The sequence below is a fragment of the Carya illinoinensis genome, chromosome 13 (genome assembly GCF_018687715.1).
Source record: "Carya illinoinensis cultivar Pawnee chromosome 13, C.illinoinensisPawnee_v1, whole genome shotgun sequence".
Taxonomy (NCBI): domain Eukaryota; kingdom Viridiplantae; phylum Streptophyta; class Magnoliopsida; order Fagales; family Juglandaceae; genus Carya; species Carya illinoinensis.
Window position 1 is genome coordinate 32,606,032 of NC_056764.1, and position 21,770 is coordinate 32,627,801.

The 21,770-nt window shown below is 37.3% G+C and overlaps 2 protein-coding genes across 3 annotated transcripts; one reads left to right on the top strand and one right to left on the bottom strand.

Annotated features, from left to right (window-relative positions):
• Positions 1-2,306: 2,306 nt before the first annotated feature.
• Positions 2,307-2,861, bottom strand: LOC122291168. Its single transcript, XM_043098807.1, has one exon. The coding sequence runs from the start codon at positions 2,859-2,861 to the stop codon at positions 2,307-2,309; it is 555 nt and encodes a 184-aa protein (XP_042954741.1).
• Positions 2,862-19,339: 16,478 nt separating this feature from the next.
• Positions 19,340-20,643, top strand: LOC122290761 (tetratricopeptide repeat protein 5-like). Of its 2 annotated transcripts, XR_006236550.1 has the most exons (4): positions 19,340-19,456; positions 19,891-20,004; positions 20,146-20,256; positions 20,363-20,643. XR_006236550.1 is itself a non-coding variant. In XM_043098390.1 (3 exons), exons 1-3 carry the CDS (start codon positions 19,451-19,453, stop codon positions 20,290-20,292), a joined length of 240 nt encoding a protein of 79 aa, XP_042954324.1. In that variant the 5' UTR covers positions 19,360-19,450; the 3' UTR covers positions 20,293-20,353. The 2 variants fall into 2 exon arrangements, 1 of the variants encoding a protein (XP_042954324.1); XM_043098390.1 differs by lacking the exon at positions 20,363-20,643 and having other exon boundaries at positions 19,360-19,456; positions 19,918-20,004; positions 20,146-20,353.
• The last annotated feature ends 1,127 nt before the right edge of the window (positions 20,644-21,770 follow it).

The following is a 21,770-nucleotide window of genomic DNA, read 5'->3' on the forward strand; positions in this document are numbered from 1 at the left end:
ATGTTTAATACATCTATCATATATTATTAAAAAAAGATAGCAGCAAAATTACCTGATAAGCAGAATTTTCAAACAGATCATAAACTTTCTTCGATTCGTTTGGTGTCATTGCTTGGAATGGATTTTGAAGCACCTCTGTCATAGTACCGAACTTCTGATAGTGTGCATGGCATTAACCTTTATACCTCCGGAATGCATTCGACATCAGTTTCTCGATCATTAGTCGATCCTCTCACCGGCCAAAATTTAGTTCAAACTCGTCCTTCAAAAAATTAGAACAAATTAGTATAATTTCAAAATTTATTTAAATAAAAATGTTCTCCAGAGTAACTTATTACCAGACAACGATTTTTGATGTGATTTTTCACATCTTGGGGAACTTTAGCCCAAGAAGATGTAGTCATCGGTGCAGACGTGCGAGTAAGTGTACCAACATAAGAAGCAAGCCAAGCTGCCGAATCCCCAGAGCTACCGGTGTGATCATCAGGTATATCAATTTTAATTTTATCCACTTTCCTTACTTTCTCTATGCAGACACCCCTCGTAATGCTTCTAACTCGGCGCTGGTTTACAATAGTTATATATACAAAAATTAAAGTATATATTTTAATTAAATTATTTTATTTAAAAGATATACAGTGATAAAATACCTTATTCTGGTTCTGGTGATGTTGGCCTACCATTGTTGGCAGGTGAATCACACAGGGAGTTAGTAAGTGGTAGGGATGGCTCACGTGTTCTTTTTAGTTTAGGAGGCATCTCTATTTGAAATTATAATAAATTATTATTCAAACAAGATACATTTCATATTTTTATAAGAATTATACCTACACAAATATTTGTTTGAAAATCATTCGGTATCAGTTTTGTTGGACCAATCGCTCTCATCCTCAGTAGACATTTCAGTTGATTCATGTTCTTCCACATGTCACCTTCAATTACTTCGGGTTGAACATCTTCTCTGTGCAATGGGACTATGTCATTTTGGCTTAGATCAACAAATAGATTGATGCCTGATTCATTTTCTTGATATGCTTCTTCATGGCTTGGACTATCAACTTCTTCATGTGGTTTGTCTGCCTCTGGAATATAATCATATATATTTTTTGCTGCAAACTTCTCGACTACCCGCCATGGATTTCCGAACTCCGGATCATCTAAATAAAAAACTTAATTTGCATGGCATGCGAGGACGAAATGATCATCCTCATACCATTTGCGAGAGGTATTGACACTTACAAAATATTCATCCTTACGCATTCCCAACCTAGGATTTGAGACATCCCACCAATTACATTTAAATAACCAGACCATATATCCCCCCATATACTTTAACGCTATGATATCTTCCACAATTCCGTAAAAATCAATATTATCATCCCCATGGCTTCCTTCGACTACGACCCCACAATTTTGAGTTTTCCTATATCATTTTTTGTTTGCTATGTGAAATCTATATCCACGCACCAAACATCCTAAATATTGGATAGCCCGCTTAGATGAACCACATGCCAAAGCATATACTTTTGGTGAGATTTCACCTGAATGTTCACTATATTTCGATGCAACCTACATAAATAAATTTTATTCTACTTATATCTAAAAAAGATATGGCAATTAATTTATTTATTGTTATATGTTATCTGACCCTTCTCTCTTGTGACAATCGAATGGTGTATAAATACATAGAAGATTCTAGATCAATAAAGTTTAATGAGCTGAGTTGGTGATCACGTGACCAGCACGTGACTCGTAAGTTGCATCAAACAAGGGTTAAACTTGAGCCACAGGATCTGGACACGTGGAGCCATCTATTATGCCATATATATATATATCGCTTTAGACCTCTACTGTTAACCTAATTTCATTCTGTATCGTTTCTGTCGATTGAGAGAGGGGTTTTTGAGAGAGTGAGAGCAGAGAGGGAAGAAAGCTAGGGTTTCACTGTGAGAAGAGAGAATCTGTGATTTTCTATAGTGAGATGAGTGCTCTGTAATATGAGAGTGTTTCTGAGGCTTCTCTGTGAAGGACACTGATTATCAATAAAGCTCTGAGGCCATTCTTGCTATGGATGTAGACCATTAGGGTCGAACCACGTAAATCAGTTGTGTTGTTCTTTCTTTGCATTATTCCTGTTATTTCTTGGTTATTGATCTTGTTACTATTCTATTTCTTGTTATTATCTTGTTTTGATTGGATATTAGGGTTTAGTCCGAATCTGTTTGGTTCTTGATTTGTGAATATTTCTAGTTTTTAATCTCTATTTGTTTTTTTTTTTTTTTTTTTGAAATGGAAACTTTCATTGATTAAACCATGCTATTACAAACATCTAAGATAACAGCACGTCTAATACAAGATGGTATCTCCTCTAACTCATAGAGATCACAATCATTTAGGAGGGCATTCTTGGCTAGCAAGTGGGCTGCCATATTTGAATCCCTCTTTGTGTGACAGAACTTCCAACTAACAAAGTCTTGTAGCATCTGCTTAGTGTCTTCAATGATTAAACCTCCTTGGCTCCAATCCCTAGCTGTTTTCTGCATCCCCTCGACCACTTTGAGTGAATCTCCTTCGAAGAGGACTGACTGGAAACCAGCTTCTTTACAGAATATGACTGCCATCATCATTGCATAAGCTTCAGCAGTGAAAGGGGATAGGTTCAACTCTCTTCTAGCTCGCATTGTCCCAAGTACTTGGCCACTGCAATCTCTAATAATAGCCCCAATACCTACTTGGTTCAGTGGTTGATTGATGGCAGCATCCCAATTCAGTTTGTATTCTCCCTCGGGTGGTGTAGTCCATTTCTGAAGACTCTTAGAGGTATCTGCAGCCCTGCAACTCACATGATTCTGATTTGCCATTTTGTAACAAGAGAGGTCATCCTAGGCCTTAATTACTATTAAGTTGGGATGCCTGAAAGCCTTCCCATGCACCACTTCATTTCTTCTTGTCCATATAAGCCTCATAATCGAGCCTACTTCCTCAATCATTGCTTTAGGTAACTTATCTTTTATTTGCTGCCAGACTTCCTTGAAGGATCCTGCTTCTAGAGAAAGTTTTTGGATTGGTTTGCTTGCTTGACTCCAGACATCTCGAGCTGCACTATAACTCCAGAGGGCATGGTCTACTGTTTCCTCTGCAAGTCCACAGATTGGACAGGTACTCTCAGCAACAATCTTCCTCCTTAGCAAGTTGGCTAGAGTAGGCAGGCCTTCATTACAAGCCCTCCAAAGGAACACCTTAACCCCATTTGGGACCTGCAGCTTCCAAACTCCCTTCCATAACTCTGATTGATCCTTTGGTTTGGAGGGGCCAGCATCATGATTAGAATGGATTTCTCTGTGAAGATGGTAGCCACTCTTCACTGAGAATAGACCATTTTGAGTGCAACCCCAGATCAACCTATCACCTCTACTGCCCAGAGTGATTGGGACAGTTTTTATCACCTCTATGTCTTGCTGAGTGAATATATCATGACGGCTGTGATCATTCCATATCCTTAGTGAAGGGTTGATTAAGTCTGCAACAACATTCCTTTGGGTTGGGACATCAGCCTCTAGCCTTGGGGCAAGGAAGTGGGGTCGAGGGAGCCACCTATCTTCCCAGATCCTTACCTGTTTTCCATCTCCTATTCTCCATAGCAAGCCTTCTTTCAGCAGTGAGATTCCAGCATGTAAGCTTCTCCAAGCCAGTGAGGGTCGAGCCCCAACTTTTGCCTTTAAAATGGAGCCATGTGGGAAGTACTTTTGTCTGAGGATGGTAGCAGGGAGAGATGTAGGGCTTTGCAACAGATTCCAACCATTCTTTGCTAAGAGAGCTATGTTGAAGCTATTGAAATTTCTGAAGCCCAAGCCTCCTTGATCTTTTGCTTTGTTGATTTGACTCCACTTTATCCACTGCATTGTAGTTTGGTCCCCATTGAAGCCCCACCAAAACTTCCTTAGCATCTGGTCAAGCCTCTTGGTGATGGACTTTGGTAGAAGGAAAATTCCCATTGTGTATGTGGGAATTGCCTGCAGTACTGACTTGAGGAGCACCTCTTTTCCAGCTGCTGACAACTTGCTTGTCTTCCAGTTATTCATCTTTGACCACATTCTATCAATCAGGCCATGGAAACATGCTACTTTTGTTCTTCCCACCATGGCTGGTAAGCCTAAGTATTTTCCAAAAGATGCTGTAGGAGTTACACCTGCAATTCGAGTTATGTTGGCTCTGCAATCACTTGGAGTGTTTCTGCTGAAGTATATGGCAGATTTCTCCTTGTTCAAAAGCTGTCCTGAGGCTTGCTCGTATACAGTCAGTATGCTTAGCATTCTTCTCCATTCCAGTGTACTTGCTTTACAGAATATCATACTGTCATCAACAAAGAACAAATGGTTTACCTTGGTTGGTCCTCTTCCCATTGGAATACTTGATATTCTGCCCTTCGATTCTGCCTAAGTTAGGAGGTTTGATAGAGCCTCAGCACATATGATAAACAGGTAAGGGGATATGGGGTCCCCTTGCCTTAGTCCTCTAGTTGGCTTGAAGTTAAGCTGAGCCTCTCCATTAAGCAGCACTGAGTAAGAAACAGACTTGATGCAGTTCATTACCAGTGTGATCCATCTCCTATCAAAACCCATTTTGCACATCACTGCATCTAGAAAATCCCACTCCACCCTATCATAGGCTTTACTCATGTCGAGTTTTAGAGCCATATAAGCTGACTTTCCTTGTATTCTTGTGGACATGGAGTGGAGGGTCTCGTAAGCCACCATGATGTTATCTGTTATGGCCTTACCTGAAACAAATGCACTTTGGTTCACAGAAATTATGTCAGGCAGGATAAGTTTAAGCCTATTTGATAACACTTTAACTACCACTTTGTAAATGACATTACATAGTCTAATTGGCCTATAATCAGAGACTTTGGTGGGGTTTTTGATCTTTGGGATCAGAGTTATATAGGTGTCATTTACCCCTTCTAAAGAGCCTGCAGTATTGAGGATGTTGAGCACAAATCTTGAGACTTCCTTCCCTGTGCTATTCCAATTTGTTTGAAAGAAACAAGTTGGGAAACCGTTAGGGCCTGGTGATCCCATGCCTTTCATTTGGAAGACAGCATTCTTGACTTCCTCTTCTGTGAATTCCTGGAGAAGCATTTCATTCATTGCTGTAGAGACTCTGTTGGGCATGTCCTTGATGCAATCCTCTATGCCTGATAGGGAGGAAGATGTGAAGAGGTCTGAGAAGTAGCTTGTAATAACCCTTCCAACTTGATCTTTGTCTGAAACCAGGAGGTTCCTGTGGTCCATGATCTGTGAGATCTTATTGATTTTCCTCCTATAGGATGCGTGCAGGTGGTAGAAGGTAGTATTCCTATCTCCATTCTGTAGCCAATGTTGTTTGGCTCTTTGTTTCCATTTCAGATCCTCTGTTGCTAGATCTTGATCAATGTCATCTTTTAATTCTCTGATAGTGTCTGATTGGTCCCCTTTGTTTAGGTCTTGAAGTTCTTCCAGGTTTTTCAGTTTCTGTCTAATTTCTTTGGGGGCTCTCCTATTAACTTTTGCATTCCATTTTCTCAACATAGTAGCACACATATTCAGCCTACTTCTCATGGTCTCAATAGTTGTTCTTCCATGAATTGGCTTAGCCCAGGCCTCTTTAATGGTAGCTTCACATTCCTTTTTTAATGACCAGGCTACTTCATATCTAAACCACTTAACATGAGGCCTTGGTTGATTTTATTGGTAAACTACATCAATGAGTAGGGGGCAGTGGTCTGAATTCATGGTTGGTAGGACACAACAGGAGGATTCTTTATACTTTTCTAACCACATTGGGTTTGCAACGGCTCTATCCAATCTTTCTTTTGTGAAGGAGTCTTGCCCTCGGTTGTTTGCCCAAGTAAAGATGAGACCCTTTGTCATTAGTGAATTCAATGAGTACCATTCAAGAGTATTCCTGAATATTTCCATCTGTTTATATGGCAGGACCCCCTCTCATCTTCTCAGCTTGACATACTATTTCATTAAAATCCCCACAACACATCCAAGGTGTACTGTCATCAGGTTTGAGAGACTTGAGAAAATCCCAGCTCAGGTGCCTTTTTGAGGTTTCTAGGTTCCCATAGAAACCTGTAAAAAGCCATGGTTGTTCATTTCCTGTGAATTCAATGAGCACCATTCAAGAGTATTCCTGAATATTTCCATCTGTTTATATGGCAGGACCCCCTCCCATCTTCTCAGCTTGACATACTATTTCATTAAAATCCCCACAACACATCCAAGGTGTACTGTCATCAGGTTTGAGAGACTTGAGAAAATCCCAGCTGAAGTGCCTTTTTGAGGTTTCTGGGTTCCCATAGAAACCTGTAAAAAGCCATGATTGTTCATTTCCCACTCCTACCATTGCACTGATATGCCATCTCAAATAATTATGTATTGAAACCTTGTCCCTTGTCCTCCATAAAAAGGCTAAACCCCCACTGCTTCCTCTACTATCCACCACCAAACAGCCATCATAATTCAGCATGTTACACACATCTTCAATTCTCACTCTCATACACTTAGTCTCCATGAGAAATATCATGGTTGGGCTCTTTTCCTTAACAAGGAGGTTAAGGTATCTAACTATCCAAGGGTTCCCAAGCCCTCGGCAGTTCCAGGCTAAAATTTTCATTGAGTTTGGCAGGGCTGGGACCCAACCTCTGCCTTAGGAGTTGAGCTCTCACATGTACCCTCCTGCTTCCTAAATTTCTTTCGTTCATGACCTTCTGTTTTTATGTTTTCAAATCTCCCTCTCTTGATCCCGGTTCTTAAAAAGTAATTAGATATGTCTCCCATGGCTCCCCTCTCATTTCCTGCACTCTTTAGATTCTGTGTTCTAGTTTGCCTCTTCCATTTCCTAGCATGTTGAGTTTTTGTTATAGCCTCAAGGCACATATTTTCTTTTCCTGTTTTAGGTCCTATGTCTCGACTCTGTTTACTGCCCAGTGATCCCCTCTCTCCACTTATCACTCCATCTAGGTACTCTTGAGTTTTTTCCATGTGATTAAAGGATCCATTTAGAGCCAACTGGTTTTGGTCAGAATCAAGTTCCATTTCAGTAAACGTACCTGGCATGCTTTTTAGTTCAGGTTCTAGACCAACCGAGTTTGACTTAGTTTGAGGATTTTCCCCACTGGCACCCTCCTGTTGACTTCCTCCTTGGTCTCTTTTGTGGTCCTCGAGGATAAAGCCTGGTTTTGTACTGACACCTAAGCCTTCCTCTGTTTCCAACCTACCATGCCAGACACGAGTTGATGTTACCGGGTGTACCTCTTCACCTTTCTACTTCTGGTCTACTGCCACCTTCTGCAGGCTAGATTCACTGTTTATCCTAGTCTCTGCCCTGTCCCCTCCCTCCTTCTCCCCTTGCAGACCACCGTGAGGGTGGTGTTTCCTTGGTGAGCCACCGTATTTTCACCCCTCAAAGATGTTAGAATTCATGGGTTGAGCTCATAGCCAAGCCCCGAATTGCAGTAGTTTTGGATAATCACTTTGTTGTTCATCCCGTGATCTCACACCGTTTCTTCCTTTGTGTGACAAGGTTCCACACTGGAAGCAGAAATTTTGTAGACGTTCATACTTGAAGGAGATCCAGTGTTGCTTCCCATCAACCCCGAGCCACTTGCCACGCATCAAAGGTTTGTGTAAATCCACCGCCACCCTAACTCGCAGGCATCTACCCCATGCTCTACCATCTGAGCTTGCATCAACTCTTATCACAGGCCCTATTGATGCTGCGAACTCCTCACCAAATGTCTCTATCATAGTAACTAGAGGAAGATTATGGAGTTGAACCCAAAAGGGTTCATAACAGAACTGCAGTGCATTGATGGACTGGCTTTCGTCAACTTCTTGTATGGCTAGCAGGCATCTGTAGAAGAACCAGGGACGCCCCCCCAAGACCTTCTCCTTGTCCTTCATTTTTTGGAACTCTATCAAGAAGCTCTGGTCTCCGAGTTCTTTGAATCTGACCCAGCCTTCCAACCTCCATATTTGTGACATGGTGATTCGGAAAGCTTCACTGTTAACAAGCTTTTCAGCCATTGCCTTAGCCACAATGCATTGTTTTCCCAGACCTTCGGAACCGTGGTGGACTCCCTACTTTACGTGAAAGCATGAACTTTCTTCCGTTGACAGTTGCAGTTTCTCCCATCTTTTTGCCAAGTCCTCTGTTGCGTCCATTGTAGCCAAGTGGGATGATGAACAAAACTCACTACAACACTCAGCTCACACTAGTGAGACCTAAGCCTTTGAGAATCAAAGGCACTCTGGAGCCTTACTGTTTCTCACGAGAGAAAGGAAGGCACTCTTATGATATTATGAATTGGTCTTTTTTTTAATCTCTATTTGTAATCTGTATAAAATGTATTTTGTACATAAATCGTAACAAGTGGTATCTAGAGCCTAGGTCGATGGGGACCATGAGGTTTGACATAGAAAAATTCACGGGGGATAATGACTTTGGGTTATGGAGAATAAAGATGAGGGCACTCCTAGTCCAACATGGACTTCAGGATGCCCTCTTGGGTGAGAAAAAGAAAGGTTCCTCCTTGAAAGAGGAAGACAAGGAGACTGTCAAAGATGACATTCTCCAAAAAGCACACAGTGCCCTAATCCTCTCTCTCAGGGATAAAGTCCTGAGAGAGGTGGCTAGTGAGGACACTGCTGCAGGAATATGGTTGAAAATAGAGAATTTGTACATGACAAAATCCCTAGCAAACAGGCTACATAAGAAAACCAAACTCTATACCTTTAAGATGACCCCTAGAACTCAAATAGGATAGCATCTAGATGAGTTTAATAAAATCATTCTAGACCTAGCTAATATAGATATTAAGGTGGAGGATGAGGAGCAAGTAATCCTCTTGATGAGTTCTCTGGACTCATCATATCAGAAACTTAAAGAAACCCTGATGTATGGTAGAGACTCATTAACACTAGATGAAGTACAATCTGTACTTCATACTAGGGAATTACAAAATAAAGGAGATACAAAACAAGAGCATGGGGAAGGGCTATCTGTTAGGGGTAGAACAGAGAAGAGAGAAAGGAAGGGCAAGAGTGAAGCCTTGAAATCTAGGTCTAAATCAAAGAGAAAACATTTTAAATGTTTTCATTGTCACAAGGAATGGCATTTCAAAAAGAACTGTCCTGATAGAAAAAACAATCTAGGGAATAAGACCAAGGAGGCAGGGGATGCCTCTGTGGTATTAGATGGCTATGAGAGTACTGAGGTACTCATAGTGAGTGAAGTTGATTCTAAAACAGAGTGGATAATGGATTCTGGTTGCTCTTTTCATATGTGTCCTATTAGAGATTGATTTGAAACATTCTCTGAGTTAAAGGGAGGACATGTAATCCTAGGAAACAATAAGTCCTGCAAAATCATGGGTATAGGGTTAGTTAGACTAAAGTTACATAATGGCACTGAAAGAATATTGAAGGAGGTCAGATTTATACCTGAGTTAAGAGAAATTTAATTTCTCTTGGTATGCTTGATTTATAAGGCTGCACCTTCAAGCCTGAAGCAGGAGTACTTAGGGTCACTAAAGGTTCCTTACTTATTATCAAAGGGTTATTAAAAATGGGTTGTATACCTTGCTTGGAAAAACTGTAGTTGGGGAAGCTTCTTCTATACAGAACACTATAGAGAATAAATCTATCTTGTGGCATAGGAGGCTTGGACATGTAAGCCAAAAGGAGATTGTAGAGTTACAGAAACAAGGGTTACTGAATGAACAGAACCTAAGAAATTTGCCTTTCTGTGAAGATTGCATCTATGGAAAGGCAAAGAGGGTTAGTTTCGGGTCAGCAACTCACAACACTAAGCAAACCCTAGACTATGTCCACTCTGATCTATGGGAACCTGCTAGAGTAAATTCACATAGTGGAGGGAGCTACTTTCTGTCCTTAGTAGATGATTACTCTAGGAAGGTCTGGATTTATATTCTGAAGAACAAGAGTGACACTTTTGAAAAGTTCAAGAAGTGGAAATCCCTAGTTGAAAACCAAGTAGGTAGGAAACTAAAAACTCTAAGGACTGATAATGGTTTAGAATTCCTATCAAATGAGTTTAACCTATTTTGTCAAAAAGAAGAAATTCTTAGGCATAAGACTGTGAGGGAAACTCCACAACAAAATGGTTTGGCTGAGAGAATGAACAGGACCATCCTAGAAAGAGTTAGGTGTCTACTGTCTAATTCAGGGCTGCACAAAACCTTTTGGGCAGAAGCGACCACTACTACAGTACACCTTATAAATAGATGTCCATCCTCTGCTATAGGATTTAAAACCCCACAGGAGTTATGGTCTGGAAAACCTCCTAGATATGACTACCTAAGAGTTTTTGGATGTGTAGCTTATGCACATTCAAAAACTAATAAACTGAAACCTAGGGCACTTAAGTGCATTTTTATAGGATATCCTGAAGGGGTTAAAGGATACAAACTTTGGGTAGATGGACCTGGTAGACATAGGTGTATTGTGAGCAGAGATGTGACCTTTAATTAGTCACACATTGCTCGGGTACAAGAATCACATTTAATCAATAATAATGACAAGCCCTTAGAGGGATCTCAGATTGAGGTGGAGCAGGTTAATACCTAACCTGAACCTATAACTGGTGATGACAGTGACTCTGAGGATCAAACTTCAGAGGATACAAGTCAAGGTGGAGCCAGATCTTGGAATCTGGCTAGAGATAGACAGAGGAGGGTGATTAAACCACCTCAAAGGTTTGGACAAGCTGACCTTACAGCTTTTTCCTTGACATTGGTTGATGATGTTGTTTATCAAGAACCTAGGTCTTATAAAGAGGCTATATCTAGTAAAGACTCATCTAAGTGGCTTTTAGCCATGCATGAGGAGATGGAGTCACTTAACAAGAATCAAACTTGGGTTCTGGTGCCTAAACCTCAAGGAGTTAGACTCATTGGATCCAAGTGGATTTTTAAGAAGAAAGATGGCATACCAGGAATAGAAGGGACCAGGTACAAGGCTAGGCTTGTAGCAAAAGGCTTTACACAGAGTAAGGGAATTGATTTTAATAAAATTTTCTCACCTGTAGTGAAACACAGCTCAATCAGATTACTACTAGCGTATACAGCATTTGAAAATTTACATTTAGAACAATTAGATGTTAAAACAGCTTTTCTTCATGGAGAACTTGAAGAAGAAATTTATATGCAACCCCCTGAAGGCTTTACTGATAAAATAAAAAATAATCATGTGTGGTTACTTAAAAAATCTTTATATGGCCTTAAACAATCTCCTAGACAATGGTATAAGAGGTTTGACACACATGATTAGTAATAATTTTAAAAGGAGTTGCTATGATAGTTGTGTATATTACAAGGAAGAAAAGAGAATAATGATATATCTTTTACTTTATGTAGATGATATGTTGATAGCTTGTAAAGACACTAATCTAATTGATGAAGTTAAATGTATGTTGAAATCTAAGTTTGAAATGAAAGAATTGGGCCCTGCTAAGAAAATATTAGGAATGGAAATTGAAAGGGACAGAAATGAAAATGTTTTATACTTGTCCCAGAAAACTTACATTTCTAAAGTTCTAAAGACATTTGGTATGAATCTTTTGAAACCAGTGAACACAACTTTAAGTCAACACTTTAAACTTTCAGTAGATCAGGCTGCTAAAACAGATTCTGATATTGAGTTTATGCAACAAATCCCTTATGCTAGCATGGTAGGGAGCATAATGTATGCAATGGTCTGTTCTAGACCTAACCTGACTTATGCAGTGAGTATGGTTAGTAGGTTTATGGGGAACCCAGGTAAACCCCATTGGTAGGCCATTAAATGGGTACTTAGGTATCTAGTTGGCACTACTAACCTAGGACTCAATTTTGTTAAGGGTATTGAGAAAGGATATGAGTTAATTGGTTTTGTAGACTCTGATTTTACAGGAAAAATAGACACTAGGAAATCCTTAACTGGATATGTGTTTACTGCTTTTGGGGGGGCTGTAAGCTGGAAGTCACACTTACAATCTGTTGTGGCTCTGTCCACAACAGAGGCTAAATATATAGCATTAACTGAAGCAATAAAAGAGGCCATGTGGTTAAAGGGCATTGCAAATGAATTAAGTATTTATAAGTGTAATATTTATGTTTACTGTGATAATCAAAGTGCACTTCACTTAGCTAAAAATCAAGTTTACCATGAATGGTCTAAGCATATTGATATAAGGCTTCATTTTGTCAGGGATGTTATAGAGTCTAAGGTTATGGGTGTGGAGAAGGTCTCAACTGAGGATAATCCCTCGGATATGATGACCAATTCACTCCCAAGGTCCAAGTTCAGACACTGTCTGAACTTAATTGGTATGGAGTCTACAGTCTGTCCCCATTACGGGAAAGGTGCAGGAATAAGCCTATGATGAGGTTTGATAATTTAGGCAAATAAATGTTTTGCCAAGGTGGAGATTTGTAAAAAATATGTCAATTAATTTATTTATTGTTATATGTTATCTGACCCTTTTCTCTTGTAACAATCAAATGGTGTATAAATACATAGAAGATTCTGGGTCAATAAAGTTTAATGAGCTGAGCTGGTGATCATGTGACCAGCATGTGACTCGTAAGCTGCATCAAACAAGGGTTAAACTTGAGCCACAGGATCTGGATAGGTGGAGCCATCTATTATGCCATATATATATATATATATTGCTTTAGACCTCTACTGTTAACCTAATTTCATTTTGTATTGTTTATACTGATTGAGAGAGGGGCTTTCGAGAGAGTGAGAACAGAGAGGGAAGAAAGCTAGGGTTTCACTGTGAGAAGAGAGAATCTGTGATTTTCTGTAGTGAGATGAGTGCTCTGTAATATGAGAGTGTTTCTGAGGCTTCTCTGTGAAGGACACTGATTATCAATAAAGCTCTGAGGCCATTCCTGCCATGGACGTAGACCATTAGGGTCGACCACGTAAATCGGTTGTGTTGTTCTTTCTTTGCATTATTCCTATTATTTCTTGGTTATTGATCTTGTTATGATTCTGTTTCTTGTTATTATCTTGTTCTGATTGGATATTAGGGTTTAGTCTGAATCTGTTTGGTTCTTGATTTGTGAATATTTCTAGTTTTTAATCTCTATTTGTAATCTATATAAAAGGTATTTTGTACATAAATTGTTACAATATCAATATCATATATAAATATGGTGACACTTACAAAATGTATAAAGTTCAAAATAATTGTGCATATTTATTTTTAGTAATACCGTATGTTCAAACCACGAGGCAAATTCTTCTTCGTGCGTCTTTTATACATCAGTCACACCATTTGTGCGAAATAGTTGTATATGTTCGCTGCGTATGTTAATGTGAGCTATTAATTTGTATCAATATATACTATATTATTATAAATGCACTTAAAAATACTATTAAATTAGATGGTCATCACTAACCTCAAATAACTTTCAATCTCTTCACAATTATTCAAGTCATACCATCGAGCTCTTTCAAACTCTCGCCCACATAGGTCACAGCCCCCTTGTGCACCTATGGGACGTACTTTCTGGGAAAACCCGGTAAATGTTGACGGAACTCCCATTTGTCTACTTTCATAATTTCAATCCGGTCTCGTAAATCTAGTATCAACCCCACGAAAATACATTGAAAAAAATGTATGCCACTCATTATGAATGTATGACTCTGCGATTGATCCTTCTGGACGAGCCTTATTCCCTACAGATTGCTTAAGTTTTCCCAAAAGCCTTTCAATAGGATACATCCATCTATCTTGAACGGGGACAGCAACTAAAGCCTCACGAGGTAGATGCACAGCCAAATGAACCATTACATCAAAGAATGAAGGCGGGTACAAACTCTCCAACTTGCACAATATCAATGCAATGTCAGCTTCCATTTTTAATAAGGCATCAACCTTCAACGTTCTACTGCAAATACTTCTGAAAAATCGCCTTAATTCTGTGAGAGCTGTAAGAACATCTTGAGTAAGCTTTCTCTGCATACCAACTGGTAACAATCGTTGCAGAAATATATGGCAGTCGTGACTTTTGAAACCAATTATCTTCCAATTATGAGCTCGGACACATCTTGACATATTCGAAGCATAACCATCTGGTAATTTGATTGTCATGAACTAGTCAGAGAATTTCTTTCTCTCGTCACTTGAAAGTGTATATCATCCAAGGTGCATATAAGCTACGCTCAACCCTTCCATCAAACATTGCTCTATTTGAACGCCATCTATGATCATGAGGTAGATATCGACGGTGTCCCATGAAACATAATTTACGGCCATTCGTTAACCACTGAGACTGTGTATCTTTGTTACAAATAGGACAAGCCATTTTTCCTTTTGTGCTCCACCCAGACAAGTTCTCATATGCTGGAAAATCATTTATTGTCCAAAGTACTGCAGCATGCATCTTGAATTCACGCGACATGGCGTATCATATGTATTGACACCCTACTCCCACAAATCTTTCAACTCTGCTATCATTGGCTGCAAATGTACGTCTATTTCATTTCTTGGTGACCTTTGCCCTAGGATTAATAGAGTTATCATAAAATAAGGATCCTTCATACACTTCCATGGTGGCAAATTATAAGGCATTACTATGATAGGCCAGGTGCTATGAGAAGTGCTCATGTTGCCAAATGGATTAAAGCCATCAGTTGCTAAATCAAGACGTACATTGCGAGGTTCTCCAGCAAACCATGGATACTCGTCATCAAATTTCTTCCATGGTAAGGAATCTGCAGGATGCATGAGGAATTGATCATTTTGAACTCTCTCTATGTGATGCCAAGTCATATATGTCGCAAACATCCAAGAAGTAAACAATCTTTAAAGTCGAGGAATAAGGGAAAATGTCTTAGCACTTTATGGGGTACATTATGCTTATCTGATGGCCATCTTGACTCATGACACACCGGACATGAATTAAATTCTGTATATTGCTTCCAAAAGAAAACACAATTATTCTTACATTCGTGGATGATATTATAATCAAATCCTAAACCTCGTTTCAATTTCTTCGCTTCATAGAAATTTCAAGGTACTATGTTATCCTGTGGGAGGACCTCTTTAAATAATTCAAGCAGCATATCGTTGGCCTTTGCAGAAATACGACAAATAGACTTAATATGGAGCAGGCTAACAGTGAATGACAACTTACTATAACGGGTGCACACTTAGTCTCCATCCCTGGCACCAAATATGCCTACACCAAGATCCCCTAATATTTCAGTCATATCTTCTCCATTATCATAACTATCATCAGAAACATTAACATTTATGTCCTCCATATCGATCTCGTTACATTCATTCATTTGATTGAGATGACTGCCAAATCTAACTCCTTTAGGAAATAGTTCTCCATGTAAAACCCAATGTGAATATTTAGGATCAATTCCATTTACGAATGAATGATCCTCCATAGCCATCATATTATATGAACTAAGGTTTTTGCACTTCTTGCATGGGCATCTTACAAATCTTGGACTGTCAACACTCCCACAAGTAAATTCTAAGAAAGACTTCACCCCTTGTGCATATGCTTATAATCTCGACCAATTCTATCTCCCAACAACATCCAACTCTTATCCATCTGTAAAAAACCCAATTCATGGGATAAGTACTATCAATAAACTATTACAATACACGTGTCACTTTACCATCTATTTTTAAGGTAGTTGCTCCTATCCTATTTGAGAGACTATCATTTATATCGTATATATACTCAGTCAAAAACTTGTATGTTAGTAAAAATTTCGGCAGCATTTCCTTACAATTCTCCAAGTATGCTAGTCACGGTAAGTCGTCGACCCTATTCATGGGCCGAGAAACTTACGAACTACATACTCGAGGAATGTAAGAAAATGCTAAACCAAAATTTTAATTGACTAATACAAGAGTTTTAATTGAATATATATGCCATATAGACATATAGATGATAGAATCCAAACTGTCCACTTTGGACAATTCAAGAGTTGTACCCAAACATTATTTAAGAGAATATTTGACCACAACTTTCGAACGGATCTAAGGTTTAACTGCATGTAAAATAATTAGAAAATCCAATCGCTTAGTAATAAATTACATAACAAGTATAAATCGCAAATACATTGTAAGATTACATTACAAGTATACATGATGGGCCCTTAAATATTTTGAAGTACTAAAATAATTATTTACTTAAATATTTTATAATTATAATTTAAGTATTAATCTATTTAATTAGAGTGCTTAAATAGAATTAATTATACATTATAATTCTTTAATTAAATATTGTATAAGTATATTTTAAGTATTAATCATCTTAATTAGAGTACTTAAATATTTTCAAACATTTAATTATAATTCTTTAATTAAATATTTTATAATTAGATTTTAAGTATTAATCTATTTCAATACAGTACTTAAATATTTACAATTATACATTATAATTACATTTTATAATTACATTATAACTATCATTTAATTGATATTGTTCGAACAAATACTCAAAATGTTCGAATGAAATTCTGGCCTCATTTGATTCCTTTTGAACTAAGTAAATTCAATTCGAACGGTATTCAGAGTATTCGATTAGGACAAAGCCAGAAACTAGTCACGAAAAAGAGCAAAAACTGAACCACAAAACATAATTTTCACATACATGATGACATATTTCAATACAATATATTGGAAACTATATAATTATCCCTAAATATGATTATTAAATAGCTTAGAAAACTATAAAAACTTACCTCTAATTTTTGCAATCCAATAAAAATATCAATTCACAATACCTATATATGCATAAAACACATTAAACAGTTTTTCTATCCCAACAAATAAATGCAACAAATATCAAGATACTTGTAAACGAAAATCGGAATGAAAAATAACAAAAAAAGCATATTACCTCTTGTCCTTGTCTTTTCTCTCTCAAGAATCTCTTCTCTCTCACTTCTTTCAAGCTCTCTCTCTCCACAACATCACTACAACATTTTGAGGCTTTTGCCATGAATTCTTTTTCTGCGACTAGCTATCGTGGGAAAAAGTGGCCTTTTGCCACCAAAATATTTGGAGAGAAAATACATAGGCATTTTCCCATGAAATTGTCCTGGTCGATAATGTTTGATGGCAAAAGATTTTTCTCTACCATATTTGTAGTTTTTGTAATCAACTTGTTTCCTGGATAATAAATTTGGGCAACATATGGGCCTTTGGTGGAAAAATAGTTATTGTGACAAGTTAAATTGACTTGTTACCACAGATTAAAGTCATCGCAAAAAATTATTTAATTTGTACCCTCATCATCATGGCTTATTGTTTTTGCCTGCTACTAAATAAGTAATTCCCACAAATATTATTCGCCATAAAAATCTCTACATATTTTTAAATAGAGAAATATTATACATTAGCCTACTGTATACCTCACACTAACACCTAACGTCGATTATCTTTTTTTTTTAAGAGATTTATTTTAGAGATTTAAAATATTAATTCTTTTGTTTTAAATTTATAGGATTTCTCGTTAGATTTATTTTATGATTTTTTTAGTTATGAAAATTATTTTGATGTGCTTTCTTATTATTAATTATTATTTTATAGTCAATAGATTTTATTATTTTATTTTACTAAATTATTGCATTTAAATTATATTATTTAAATTTATAATTATGAAATCTTTTTCATTAGGTCTATTTTAAAACTCAGATTAAAAAAAAGATCACACCTTATTTCTTTCCCTTCAATTTTTTTCCCTCCTTTTTTTTTTCTCCTTTTTCTTTCTTCTTTCTTTTTTCTTCTTTCTTTTTCTTTTTCTCTTTCTCCTCCTTATTTCTCCCCCAGCCCGTGCGCGACCCAAACCAAATCCATACTTCTGTCCTCCACTCAGCCACGCCGTCCGCCGCTGTCCGGTGACACCGTCCAACCCACCAACTCCCCCACACCTCGGCGACCTCCCCCACCCCAACCTCCCTTCGCCACGCTCTCTATCTCCTCCCCGTTGGCTGTGCGAAACCCATTCGGGTTGTGGCTCGTTGCCCCGCCGTGCGCCGCCCATTTCTGTCGCCGTTGCTCCCATTCTCTTCACCATCAGTTGGAGGCCTCACCCCTCTATTTTCAGCCCCTCTTGCGCCGCCAAACTCCTCCACATACGGCTGCAAGCCGCGGCCCAAAATCCTCCCCGCGCCGCTGTAGTACCACCATTGGCCACCATCTTCTCACCATTTCTCAAACCGATCCTCTAGCAACCCAAACCACCCTTCCCCAGCCCCGATCCGCCACCTTTGAAGCCCCACCCTTCACCTCCTGTAAGTCTTCCTCTACGTTATTTTGATTTTTCTTTGTAATATAATTGCTGGTTCTAAAGGCTTGGTTTTGCTCAAGTAGGTAGAACTTGAAGTGGGTTAGTGATAATTAATCCGTATATTTATTGCTTAATTTTTTTATTTTTTTATTTTTTGTAGAACTTGAAGTGGGTTTCTTGATATATTTACGCCTTCTTGATGTATATATTGATCTTTTACTCCATCATGTTTTATGTTAAAATGGTTGGACCTAAGATTAGCCATCATGAAGATATTTGCTTTACTGGTTGGAATGCTTAGAATCATCTATTGCAGGCACAACCTGTATTACGAGGGTGTACAATGATTTCAACTATGTTATTTCTTTTTTCTTTCATTTAGTCACTGACTTGTTCTATTCAATTTAGCAACTTAAGTGAAAAATGTTTGGGCAATGTTTACTATCTAAGTATAATGCTTTCTCTGCCATTAAAACGGGAATATAATTAGCACCCCATTTTGGATATATCGATCCTTCATCAAGATTAGCATCTAATAAACTAATTGAGAACCAGAAAAAATAAATATAATTTGAGAAACCAGAAAAAGGATCGAACTTCTTATGTACTCTGTAAAGATATAAGGGCATGTTGTATGCCTTTGTAGTTTTGTCTAATAACCTTTCTTTCCTAAGTCATTGGGAATTAACAAAAGAGGGGGAATAAGAACAACATGTCCTGTCCACCTACCTATCAATATTTATAGCAATCATTTCTACTAAGGGTGATGGTCTACGATTATTTCAGACAAATTTTGACTTTTATTTAATGGCCCTTCCTTTTAGTGGCTTACATACTCTTATATTAATGCATATCGGAATGAATTATTAGGGAACCATATTCTATCTTTCGGTAAGGGTGGAGGAGAGGCCACACACGTGAGAATTTGTGATAAAATTCAAAGTTTGGGCTTTTTAAGAGATATATTAAATTATTGTTTTTAGTTATTGAGAGTTCTGCTATTTAAAGGGTGCAAGTGTTCCAAGAGATGCACAGCTAACCCTTCTCTCTATTAGTTTTTCTTGAGGGTTCCTGCAGCCATTTAGACAAAGGAACATGCATATATTGTAAAGGGAAAGAAGGGTGAAAATGAAGGTAAGAATTTCAAGAAGCTTTTGTTTCATGATTGCTTTTTATAACCATTGTTAGCATGCATGCATGTAAGCTATATCATTTTATTTTAACTTCTTATGATAGATGTTCTGTGCAAATTTCAAATAGACAAGTCTCGCGCAATCTTTTTGTAAAAGAATGGTACCCGTATTTTACAAAAGAATTGCACGAAACTTTTCTATTTGAAATTTGTAACTAATATCAGATGAGCAGAAGAAGTTGGCATTTGCTTGTGCATAACCTCTTAATGGTCATATGTTGTGCATCTGCACTTGTTATAGCACTCTAGATTGCTTCTGCCAATGATACAGCTGACTATAGATTAGTGCTTTGGGAATTTGCCATTATTATTCATTCTTTGCTAATCAATATTTATGTCTCATTTGAGTCTATTTGAGACATTATTGTGTCATTAGGCAGAATAAAAGAAATTGCCCATGCAGCGTGCAGCATATGAATATCTGAGAGGAAAAATATTGGATGTATTTCCAAACTATAGGAAAGAAGCAGAGGATCATCTCTCAAAAGCTGTGAGTGAGAAGAAATTGTTGGTTTTCAAAAAACTTGTTTACCAATATATAAAAAACAGAAATTTTTAGTTTCAGTACTGTAACCCATTTTAGTGCTCAGGCTGAAGTTCCTCTTTCAATTTTGGTTGTTCCCTGTTCCAGGTTAAGTTCAATCCATCTCTTACAGTTGCTTGGCTGTGTTTAGGCAACTGCATTTGGAAGAAGGAAGATCTATCTGCAGCAAAGAACTGCTTCACTCTTGCATTAAGCAAGGTCATCACTTATATTGAAGTTCTGTTTTTCTTATAATCATGCATCCCTTGTGCTTCCAGTTATGGTTTTTGTAGGTCACGCTGATTAGACACCCATTATTTTACAGGTAATTTGACTTCATTTGTGTTGATATTTGAGCATGGAATGGAGTTGGATAAAGATGAATTATTTTGAAGTGTTGGGATAAAGATGAGTTTGTAAAGCATGACTTGGTATTGGTTTCTAAAATTTGAATGTATTGGGAATGGATAAGTTTGTAAAAACAAATGTAAATTTTTCTAATATTTTATTTTTAAATTATTGTAAGTGTCAATTTTGATCTCTAATGTTGGAATATATTTATTTAAGCCTATATTAGACTATCTGTTATGATTATTTTCAGCTAAATCTCTCTCTCTCTCTCTCTCTCTCTCTCTCTTGCATTTTTTTCCTAAAATATCTTAGCTTTTGCCATGAATGTAACTTGTGGCAAATACATTTTTCTACCTATACACTCGGTAAGTATTACATATTTGCCACCAAACTGTAGACTTTCATGAAAAATAAACATTAGCAATCATACAAGATGGTGGGAAAAAGATGGACTTTGACAACTATAATTCATTTTGGCACCACAAAGTCTATTACAAACATGTTTTTGGCACAACAAGATACATCACAAAAAACTTTATGTCACCATATTTTCAATGAATATTATCGTGAGAATTGTATTATTTTCAACCAAAAATATTAGTGGGTAAATAAATTTAAAGGACTATAATGGCTTAAATCTAAACAGCTTTTGCCATGGGCCAAACTAGTTTTTTTCACAAACTAGATTCGTGGAAAAGATGTATCTTTTTCCATAAAAAAAAAATTTCTGTGGAAAAAAAGTATTCGCCACTTATTATATGTCACGAACGAGCCACAAAAAATTTTGGTGAGAAAAATTTTTTTACCACTTAATCCTAGCCTTTTCCGACTAATCTCCTCCATGGAATAAATCCCAAAATGTTGTAGTGACACTCTCTCAAAGCCTATGCTACGCTCTCTCTCACTTTCTCAAACATCAATCCAAGTGAAAATGAAGTAAAAGGATCTGGTTAATAATATGTGAATATACGTTCAAACGGATTTTTTAGAAGTTCGAACGCGAAAATAAAAAAACCGTGAATTTTTCCCACAATATTTTCTCGTTCGAACGAAAGAAAAAAGAATATTCTCCAGCATATACAGATAATTTGGCATGAATTTTCCTTCCAAAGCAAAAAAAAAAAAAAAAAAAAAATCGTTCAAACAGATAATTATAGAAATATATAAATATACAATATTGGTATATAATAAAATACAATACACTATATAATACTAAGTGTCACTAATAGCGTAATACTAAGTTTCTTATCAATCTATAATATTAAGTATTACTAATAGTATAATATTTTATTTAGTATCACTAATAGTGTTATACTTATAATTAGTATCACTATAAGTATAATACTAAGTATCACTAATAGTAAAATACTATCTATTATAGT